The 11,815-nt window shown below is 39.1% G+C and overlaps 1 protein-coding gene across 1 annotated transcript in view; it reads right to left on the reverse strand.

Annotated features, from left to right (window-relative positions):
* LOC126283772 (uncharacterized) overlaps positions 1-11,599 on the reverse strand; it is a 134,929-nt gene extending 123,330 nt beyond the window's left edge. The window contains exons 1-2 of the mRNA XM_049982298.1: positions 11,375-11,599; positions 8,153-8,277 (exon numbers count right to left, since the gene is read on the reverse strand). Of these exons, the coding sequence (XP_049838255.1) occupies positions 8,153-8,277; positions 11,375-11,393 (144 nt within the window). The 5' untranslated portion in view covers positions 11,394-11,599. The remainder of the gene's footprint in view (positions 1-8,152; positions 8,278-11,374) is intronic.
* Positions 11,600-11,815: the final 216 nt, after the last annotated feature.

Raw genomic sequence — 11,815 nt, forward strand, 5'->3', positions numbered from 1 at the left:
TTACTGGGAGCAAATATGGATGAGGCAAGCAAAATTAGGAGAACAAACTGACGTAAACACCTGACTAAATCAGAGGCCTTCAATCTGCCTTGGAAAATAAGGGAGACAGTTAGTATAATCTGCTCAAACCATGGAGTAAGCAAGGACTTCCTTTCAAGTGGAAAAAGATGCCCAGCCCATCTTGCAGTCATAGTGAGAGACCCGAGATGACCCATCACACTGTGGAACAGTGAACTGTTACATCATATCCAGACAATGTGGAGGACTTCCTGACACTGGCCAAGATGGTATTGACATGATTGAGAAAGAGGCTGTGCCCAAATGTGTGTGACTTGTGTTTGTGTATGTGTTTTTTGTCTATTTCCAATGAAGGCCTTCTTGGCTGACAGCTTACTTTCTGACAGACTTTGTTATGCCTATCTGTGACTCTGCATCTCCTCTACATAGTGAGTAGCAACTACCCTCTTCATAATATTGTCACATTCCATTCTGGATTTTCCATTGTTTAATTTAATATTATAGGTACTACTCCAGCACTCTATTGTACCACGTGTGCATGATATTTTCCCTCTACAGTTTATCAATTTATAATGGTACTGTTGTTTTGTTGTTGTTACGATCTTCAGTCTGAAGACTGGTTTGATGCAGTTCTACATGGTACTCTATCCTGTGGAAGCATCTTCTTCTTCTCCTCCTCTGAGTAACTACTGCAACCTACATCCCTCTGAATCTGCTTACTGTGTTCGTCTCCCTCTATGATTTTTACCCTTTATGCTGCCCTCAAATACCAAATTGATGCTCCCTTGATGCCTCAGAACATGTCCTAAAAATCGATCCCTTCTTCTAGTCAAGTTGTGCAAAAATTCCTCTTCTCCCCAATTCTATTCAGTGCCTCTTCATGAGTTACATGATCTACTCATCTAAACTTCAGCATTCTTCTCTAGCACCACATTTAAAAAGCTTCCATTTTCTTCTTGTCTAAGCTGTTTATCATTTATGTCTCACTTCCACACATGGCTGGGCTCCATACAAATACTTTCAGAAAAGACGTCCTGACACTTTAATTTACAAGGTGTATCAAAAAGAATCATCTGATTTGGCACGTCTATATTTCTGAAACTAATAAACATATACAGTGAATTTTGTTTTTTGACAAATGGGAAACTCAAAAATGTTTTTCATAGCTTTTCACAGATGTTCAATATGGCCCCCCGTGAGGTGCACGGCACATGTCAATGCAGTATTCAAATTGTTCCCACACTGCAGCAAGCATGCACAGCTGCTGTTACGCCATGTCTAAATACATTCACTGATGTTGGTAACACAGGCACTCAAAAACTGTCTTCTATAAACCCCCACACGAAATAATCACATACAGTCAGGTCCAGTGACCCTCGAGACCAATAATGTAAGGCTTAATCATTTGGTTCAGTGCAACCAATCCATTGTTCAGTAACCCTTTGATTTAAAAATTCCTGCACTTCCAGATGCCAGTGTGGCGGTGCCCCATCCTGTAGGTGAAGTCGATAAAATCAGTCTCCAACTGTGGGAAAAGAAAGTTCTCAAACATATCAAGATATGTTCTCCCTGGAACAGTGTTCGTGGCAAAGAAAAATGGACCATGCACCTCTTCCCATGAAACTGCACAAAACACATTAAATTTTGGAGTGACCCTCTTGTGCTGTACAATTTCATGTGGTTGTTCCATACCCCATATTCTCACATTGTTATGGTTCATCTAGCCATTTAAATGGAATGTTGCCTCGTCACTAAGCATGGAAAAAACCAATCATTCCCCGTCTTACCAAGGAAACAATTACATAACTCCACACACTGTTTGTCACCTTCACGAAGAGCTTGTAGTAGCTGAATTTTGTATGGTTTCATGTGGTAATGTCGATGCAACACATGCCAGATGGTCACTGGGGCCGAGCTGTGGAGCTACACAGCATATAGATTTCTGTGGACTCTTTGTGAAACTATGGCGGATGTGTTCAATGTCTCTGTCAGATATCAGGGGCAACATGGCAATTTGCCTTTACACAAAAAACGTGTTTCTTGGAATTGTTCATGCCATCATCTAATGCTCTGTGCTGTAGGAAGACCCATCCTGTGCGGAAGTTACAATGAACTGTTATTACTGATCCGCACTGTGCAAAATGTAGAACACAAAACACTTTCTGTTGTCTCAACACTATTTTTACTAAAACTAAAGTGGGCACACACCGCTGCTACCTAGCAGGAACCATGTAGAACTTGAGAGTTTGATCTTTCTAACAGTACATTGCTCACACACATATCTCAAATAACATAACAGTTATGATTTTTTTTAAAAAAAAAGGTGGTTCTTTTTGGTACACCCTATATATTTAATGTCAACAAATTTATCTTCTTAAGAAATGCTTTTATTGCCATTGCCAATCCACATTTTATATCTTCTCTACTTTGACCATCATCAGTTATTTTGCTGCCAAAATAACAAAACTCATCTACTACTTTGAGTGTCTCATTTCCTAATTTAATTCACCAGGCCTCACCTGAATTAATTCAACTACTCTCCATTATTTTCATTCTGCCTTTGTTGATATTCATCTTATCTCACCCTTTCAAGACACTGTCCATTCTGTTCAGCTCCTATTCCAAGTCCTTTGCTGTCTCTGACAGAATCACAATGGCACTGGCAAATCTCAAAAGTTTGTATTTCTCCTCCCTGGACTTTAATTCCTACTCCAAATTTCTCTTTTGTTTAATTTATTGCTTGTCAGTATACAGATTGAATAACATCAGAGACTGGCAACAACCTTGTCTCACTCCCTTAACCACTGCTTCCCCTTTAAGCGCCTTGACTCATATAACTGCCGTCTGGTTTCTGTACAACTTGTAAACAGCCTTTCACTCCCTGTATTTTACCACCGACACCCTTAGAATTTGAAAGAGAGTATTCAAATCAACATGACTGAAAGCTTCCTCTAGGTCTACAAAGGCTACGAAAGTAGCTTTGCCTTTCCTTGAGAAGTCGCAGGGGTCAGTATTGCCTCGTATGTTCCTACATTTTTCTGGACTCCAAACTGACCTTCCCTAAGGTCAGCTTTTACCAGTTTTCCAAATCTACTGTAAAGAACATGCAGCTGAACATAGCATACTTGAGTTCAATGGCTGCTTCACAGCCTGCACAATCTTCTGGAAATGCCACCCCCCCCCCCCCCAAAAAAAAAAATAGCCAATTTTCTGAACTGTGCGGATGGGAGTTATCCTTACAACACATTCTCCATTTCCGAAATCATCAGCCTATGTTAACCTACTGCCTCACACCATCCACCAAAATATTTCCACCCCCTCTGTCCTAGCATATTCTCCAAGCTCACGTCCTTCTACCCTCACTGTGCACCACTTTCTACGAATGCACCCACTGTCTTCTCCCCTTCACTGCTATTCTGCAATTCTGCCCCCCCCCCCCTCCTCCCCCCAACCATCTAGTCCCTGCATGCTCCACCAGGCATCAATGACTTCCCTCCCCCCATCCATACCCTACTACCCCTCCTCCTTTCATGCCTCACTCTTGATCGCGACATAATTGCCTTCTGGCTAAATAGGCCAGAGATATCAGTCGTGTGAGCGCGAGATGTGTTTGGTTGTGTGAATGGGTCTTCCTTTCTGATGAGGGCTTTGGCTGGAAGCATGTCTGTAAAAGTGTTTTTCCATCATGCTTGTCTGCAACTCAAATATAACAACAGATACACAGGGAATGAATCACTTAGCAACTGTTAGAACTGTACAAAAAATTCTACCCTTTGCTCTTCATAGACGAGGGCTTGGATACAGGCTCGATTTTTTAACATTTGTAACAGTGAAGCAAGTATAGAGTATTTATGAATAAAAGTCAACTGACTATCTACATTTTGGTTTTTAGGTTTTATTTCCAAAACATACTGAAAATCAAATCTAAGATCTAGTTTGTCTGTATTTCAGTGTTTAGATTTCACTTCCAATAAGTGTTATAAAGAAAACCTGAAAACTGAAATACAGAAGGTCGAGAGACTTTTGTTTCATATAACAGAAATCTTTTGCTCTCTCTATGTACAACGTGAAACAACCATGGATTCATCAAAAAATGAAATAAGTGCTTCATTTCATGCATCTCTACTGGTGTACTCATCACAGATCTTGTCTCAAAAGCAACTGCAGCCTTTAAATTTTTCCAGAAACTCAGTCATTAAAGTTTCGTTCATCTCGTGCTCTATTATGTATATTAGAACAGCATTTAACCCTGTGTGTAGTGAAGCCATGGATAAAAATTCCCACAGTGTCGCAAATATTTGTACACATGCTGAACACACAATCTGTCACTGATTTTTCTCTCCGTCATTTTGTGTTTATTCTGAGCTTCCTTTATGGTGTTCTCACAGTATCTATTTGTGCCAAATGTGAAAAAAATACATTTGTAGATTAACTGACCAAGAGACAAATACAGAAGTGATTCTGAGGGGTGTAAATTGCAGTAGTTATTCAGAGATGAAGAGGCTTGGAGAATGTTCAAGTGGTAGAATTATGAACAGGTATAGCAATTTACACCATTACAAGAAAAATCTTTAATTCAATAATCTGTTCTTCATATCTTCCTGTGACTTTTTGGATGAACCTATGAGAAAGCACTTAGGTCAAATGAAATGTTGTGTGGCTAGGGCCTCCCATCAGGTAGACTGTTCGCCTGCTGCAAGTCTTTCGATTTGACGCCACTTCTGCGACTCGAGTGTCGATGGGGATGAAATAATGATGATTAGGACAACACAACATCCAGTCCCTGAGCAGAGAAAATCTCCGACCCAGCCGGGAATCAAACCCGGGCCCTTAGGATTGACGTTCTGTCGCACTGACCACTCAGCTACCGGGGGCGGACAGCACTTAGGTTGACCATACTTTTGAGGAGAAAAAGACAATAACATAACAACAGGCTATATCAGGACCAACTGAACATAACTATAATGAATGTAGGCTTCATTCTATAGCTTAATGATCATGTGATCTCATGTGTGTATAAACATTAAGAGAAGAAAACACTAACAATATTTATTTTGAGTCTGTATTAATATTTCGAACTTGGTTATGAGTAGGTCAAACAATATGGAAAACGTCAGTTAATACAATAATCAAATTAATTAATGAAGAGGAAGTCTTAACAGTTTCTAACAGTGTAAAGAACTATGATAAATATAGGTGTTATTACATAGTATTTAGCTGGCTCTTTATCACCAACAAGCATTTTATGTCACTGAAAAAGCAATGGCTTTTTCACAGTAGGAATTTTTCCATCAGTTTTATTGTATTAAATTTAGCTTCAGTAAGCAGAAATAGTTTAAAGTAATTTAACCATAGTCAGTTATTGATAGTTTTGAACAGTTGATTCACTTCTTCAATGGATATCTTCACTCGTACCATGCAGCTGAGGGTTCGTTGCAAAACAATGATCTTACTGTTATCTCTGTATATCTTTCACCTGATGGTAACTTCGAAAACTTTATTCCACTGATGGATAACTGTTTATCTTACCTTATACACCTTAAGTCTAAACTCACATTGTGTGGTGACTTCAACATACACATAGGAAGTGGAAGTACTAAAGAGAGGGTTTTCATGAACTCAATGAACAGCTATGGGTTGTTTGTAGCAAACCAGCACCCAACAAGAGGTGTTGCATGTCTAGACACAGTTGCCATCAACCTCAGTACTTGGGAATATAATATCAGTGTAGGTGAAACAATGATGGCAGGCCACAGTGCATTGGTAATGGAGCTTAGTATGGAGAGCAACCAATCTCATGGCACTCAAGTTACACATTCAGTAAAAGGATTATCAAAGAAGAAAGATTTAATGACCTTAAAGCAGCACTGTCTAGTGTAAACCTACAGAAATGGGGGCCAGTGACTCGTTTGAATGTCTCTTCCAAACCTTAAGAACAAAATTCGATGACATTTCCCCAGAAATCCCCAAGGAGAACCCTGCGAGCAAGTAACAAGGAAGGGAAAACCGCATTAAAGAGGAGATACGGTATACACCTGAGCTAAAGAAATGACAACTAGCTGTAGATCTTCCAACTAAAGACCTGCTTCACTGTAACTATTTCAGAGGGGGGGGGGGGGGGGGGCGGAACTACAGAAAGGCAGCAGAGGATGGAAAAAAGAAACACAATGACAAGTTCATTAAAGAGGCTCATAATCCATGTAAAGCAGCATGGAATCTGATAAATGAGCACAGGAAGAAGCCTAGTTCCATCTTAAATTCCAGTAGTCCTGATGCCATCAACCAGTACTTTGTTAGCATAGTCGAAAGTACGGTAAAGGAAACTCCAGTTTCAGGTTTAGATCCCACGACCAATATAAAAAGTGAAAGCTGCACATTTAAAAACTGACAGGAGATAGACCCTGAGGACCTTGTAAAAATTGTGAAGTCCTATAAGCATTCAGAAACTCCAGATCTCTATGGTATGCCCTGCACAGTACTGAAGAAAATAATACTAGAGCTTACTCAGCCACTAACCACAATAATTAACAAGTGTTTACCTGCTAGTGTCTTCCCAGATTTCCTAAAGGTGGCACGGACAGTACCAGTCTACAAAAAAGGTGACCCATGCAAAGTGTCCAGCTTCAGACCTATTTCAATAATACCCATTTTTGCTGAAGTCATGGAGTCCGTAATGAAACATCAGATACAAAATTACTTCGAAAACAATAAACGCTTCCAGGAGCCACAGAATGGTTTTCGCAAGTGAAAGGCAACAGTTACAGTGATACTGGACTTAATCACCAAGATAAGGGAGGGGTTTGAATATAGAGTTTGGCATTTACACTCAGCGACCCGAGCAAAGTGTTTGATTGCATCTCACACAAGATACTGATTAATTAGCTGATGTGTCATGGTACTGAAGGTGCAATCCTAGCTACTCTTCAATCCTATCTTGAAAACCGAAGACAAATAGTATCAGTCCATAGAGCAACCTCCCAAGAGCAAAAATCTGAGAATGGTGTACCCCAGGGATCCATCATAGGACCTCTCCTGGTCCTTATCTATGTCAATACTATAGGTTGTACCTACAACATTCTACAGTTTGCTGCTGATACCACACTCTTTGCCAAGGGAAAAAATGGCTGAATGAGCTCTGTTGGCAGCAGATGTACTCTTTGAAAGCATTAAAGAGTGGTTTATCAAAAATAAAGTAAAAATGAATCAAGAAAAAACACAACACGTGATATGCACTATCAACATTGTAGGCTGCCTGGATAACATAGAGGCTGTCAAACTACTAGGCTTCATGATAGATAGCAAGCTGACAGTGAACAAGCACAAAGAGTGTCAAGCACAAAGAGTGTGTGTGTTCCAAGCTATATCGTGTTATATAGCTGGTAAGAAAACTGAAAGGTGTATTAACTAACCAATACCTAATAACAGTTTATTATGCACTCTTTCATAGCCATATTAATTATGGTCTGCTATTATGGGGACACTCTGCAGGTTGTAAGGAGGTGTTAAAGCTCAAAGCTGTCAGGATCATTACATCAAGTAACAAACAGGAGCTCTGCAAACCTATATTTACCAGGTTCGGGATAATGACAATATTTACCCAATATGTGTTTCTATGCCTCAGCAGTGTAAAAGAAAACCAAGGTGATTTCAGCATGAGGAAAGACATTCATAATCACTAGACCTGCATCAAGAGGAACACTGAAGTACTAAGATGTCAACTGACTGGAACGCAACACAATTTTCCAGCAGTAGTCCTAAAAATGTTCAGTACACTGGACTGAGAAGTGCAGACCCTGTTGCTAGGACTGTTCGAAAGGACAACTGCACATGACTTGAATGAACACTCATTATATTCCACTGGAGAATTTATCAATTTTGACCAAAGTGAATGGACAAAATAAGATTGTCTTAAATATGTTATATCTGCCCTTATTGTGAATACTTTTCTGTATGTTTTATAAAATTTAACCAAATCTTACAAATGTAACCCTCTCCAGTCACTATTGGTAAATGACATAGACCTATAAACAAAGTAACAATAAACGAATTAATGAATATTTTCTTTTCAAGAGACAAATAATGTTTTGTGTTAAAACTTTATAATTACTAAAAAAAATATAGTTTACATACTTACAGTAGATTGCTCAGTTTCAAGCTTCTTTTTAAGTGATACTGCTACTTGTTTTGCTGTGATGTTTGTTGGTTTTGATCTGACTATGGCTATGGCAAGGGCAAGTTTTACCCTCTCTTTTAGTTCTTCTGTTAGCATACAAAAAAAGGAATACATAATAATAGTAAACTAAACAATGCAAGTGACAAACATTTACAAGTAAATAGTGTGCACATTATTAAGTCACTTTTACATCTCAACTTCTGCAGGACAAAGAAAACAGTAAGATTTAATCTATAATCTCCAGAAAATACCTATCAATGCTTCTGAAATATCCTGTCATTAACTGATCCACAAATCTGACCACCTATTAATTTTAGCAGAGACACAGAAGACAGTTTATCTCCCTACACTCCCAGAACTACAAGGAATATATAGTGTGCTTTGTGGTGATGTTACAAACTTCCAGGAATGATGGAGAAGTGTTCGTGTTTCACTTGAAGGTAAGTGGCCTTTGTCTAGAAAAGATCAAGTCAAAAGTTATAGTCTCTTGAGATACGCACTTTCGAGCTCATGTTTACTAGACTTTTTTTTCTTATTTTGGTTCACACTACCTCCTACCCAAATATGGAAAGCAAAGAGCTTGTAGTAGAAGAGGCCAGGTCAATGGAAGCGTCCGATTCCACCTGTCGACTTTGACCCACGACATAATGCTGTTGTGGTTTTTGACATCATGATGGCACAGAGTTTAGTTTGTGAGAGTGTTTGGCTGTGATCAATGGTGCTTACTGGTGGTGTGTTTCTGTGTTATGTGTTAGGTGATTGTTTTTCGTTTAGTTTGCATGTGTGCCGTGTTTATAGGTGGTGTATTGTTGTGGACGATGGTTCTCTCTGGTGGCGAGTTTATGGGCAGCGTGTTATGTGGCATATGGGGTTCATTTGCTTGGTAGCATTGCATGTGTTTGGTATTGGCGGTGACTGTGCTTTCAGTGGAATATTTTTCAGCGACTTAATGATTTTGGTTTTGTTATGTCTACGTTATTATAGATTTTTTCTGTTCATCGTGTGTGAATTTTGATAAATTGCTTTGTTTATGTCTTCGGTAGGTACTGATATGACTGACAAGGTGAACAGTTTTCGGCTGTCGGCGATGATGGGGGACAGTGCGTTGTCTCTAATAAAATTTATTTAGCTATTTGGCCTGTTGGCTAAAGTCGTGAAGTGTTCAGTGTGTCGTGAAGAAATGAGGCTTACTAAAGTTCTGGAGTCTCAGACCAGGGATGGCTATATGTGTATATGTCTTAAGGATAACAGGTCAAGGGAAGTGTTTAATTCCTATTTTTTGTGGTAGGATTAAGTGTGGTGGTGAAAGTTTTGAGATTTATAGTGTGGTATCAGTAGTTGCTGTTGATCTATATAGGTCAAGGGAAGTGATCGATGCCAGTGGACTTGGTGAATAGTGGAATCTGGGAAGATCTTGCTATTTTAGTGTTTGTTTTTTTGTCGTTTGGTGTAGTGGCGTGTTTATATTTAGTTTGACCCCACCCAATAACCCCCCAATTTCCCCCGCTTGTCCTATTAGTCTCATTACATTTTTGGAGGAATATCTGTTTGGTGATCTATTTTCGTGTTTGGTGTCATATTTACGTGATGACATTATAGGAGCACTATGGGAGCAGAAGGGCAGAATAGGCCGCTTCCGTTATCCCGTTTTTGGGTGGGGACAAACTAAATAAACAAATTTAGACACCCACAACCATACAAAAAAGACGAAATACCGACATCACAAAACTCCCCAAATACCACTAAACACAATATCATCTGGAATCGAACACTTCCCTTGACCTGTATAGCTTAACAGCAGCTCCCGATCCCATAGATTACGACCTAACACTTCCCTTGACCTATATAGCTCAAAAACATTTCCAAATACCAACATTCACAGCCACACATTGGGATGGAACACTTCCATTGACCTGTTATCCTTACGAAATCTCCACATACAGCCGTCCATGGCCCGAGACGCCGGAACTTTAAGTAAGCCTCATTTCTTCACGACATACTGAACACTTCACTTCATGACTTCATCCAAAAATCCGAATAGTTGAATTTTTTTTTTATTAAAGACAACGCACTGTCCGCCCATCATAGCCGACAACCGAAAACTGTTGAACCTGTCAGTCATATCCCTACCTACCAAAGACATAAAAAAAAGCAATTTACCAAAACTCACACAAGCAAACTAAACCAAAAACGTCACCTAACACACCACCAGAGAGCACCACCGATCGCATCAAAACGACACCTACAAACACGCCACTCTCACAAACTAAATTCCGTGCCGTCGTGACGTCACACCACACAGCCTTACGTCACAAGTCTAAGCCTACGGGTGGGATCGGACGCTTCGGTCGACCCAATTCCGCTATACAAAACTACTTTCTTTTACCAATAAGAGTGTTTTGTCATGAAAGTTCACACTGTATTCTCGGTTCAAACATAATGTCTTTGTATATAAAGGCATACAGAAATTATGCAAACATGTATCACGTAATAGCTGAATTTTACATTGTCATAAAACTTACATATTGAACTGATTCGTAAGAAATATTAGGTCTTTAGTGCCGCCAAGTTTGTGACTCACTGCAACTCCAATACTACTGTGAGAAATGCGGTTACATTTGTATAAAGATTGAAAATTTCGTGACAGGCATGACGTAGCATCTTGTTCTGGGCAAATAATCTCCAACAGGCACATATAATCTCAAGTGAGAACCACAAAAGAATGCTATAGCATCTATTGTTCATTTTATACGGAGAATATTCACTAATACCTGGATGCAAATACAAAAAACTTTACATTCATAAACTCACTGATGAGTAGCGAAGAAGATAACAAAAGCAATAGTATTTGACTACAGAAGGTTATACAAACACTAGAAACAGCGCCTGCTGTACAATACTTATAAAGTTATCATCACAGATATTTGAAATTAAAATCTGTCAGTACCACAGGACATTAAATCTTTCTATAATTTCCCAAGTCTAAGAATTCATAAATCTGCATGGGTCCAGAACAGTAAATGGTTTTACAAAATTCCAATATGCACGTGAACTATACGCGCTGTGACTTTCAAGTAGCATATAACTGTGAGGAATAATATCATTCATATATCGAGAAACTTAATAAAAATATTCGCCCCGGACTGTGTTACAGAAATTGTAGCTCTTAAAAGCTAAACTTACCGGATGGGTTCTGAAACATATTATATCCTGACAACCTTCACATACAGACTTAACAAATACCGTTCATTTCTTCCCTAGTATACCATTGGGTATTTAGTTTTCCCAAATGAAACACAAATGCTTGAGAAAGAACATGTTGACTCTGCAAGTTTACAAACACCATTTCGTATTTCCCACTCGCACATGCTGTACCCTGTTACTCAAAGATCTTACGCATATAATTGCACAGATATTAGGCTACGGAATTATTATTTTATAGAAGCAAAGTATTTCAATAAAGGTAGTTTGCCTACATTAACAAAATATTAAAAGTTACTGGGTACTGAAATTAGACCTCCAGGATATAAAGTGTGTTCAGCTTAACCCTAGGAAACCCAGGAATTTAGGTTATTCGGAGCACCAAACAAGACTAATTTTTTCCGTGTCACACAAGCTGTAAAT

Source organism: Schistocerca gregaria, chromosome 1 (genome assembly GCF_023897955.1).
Source record: "Schistocerca gregaria isolate iqSchGreg1 chromosome 1, iqSchGreg1.2, whole genome shotgun sequence".
Taxonomy (NCBI): domain Eukaryota; kingdom Metazoa; phylum Arthropoda; class Insecta; order Orthoptera; family Acrididae; genus Schistocerca; species Schistocerca gregaria.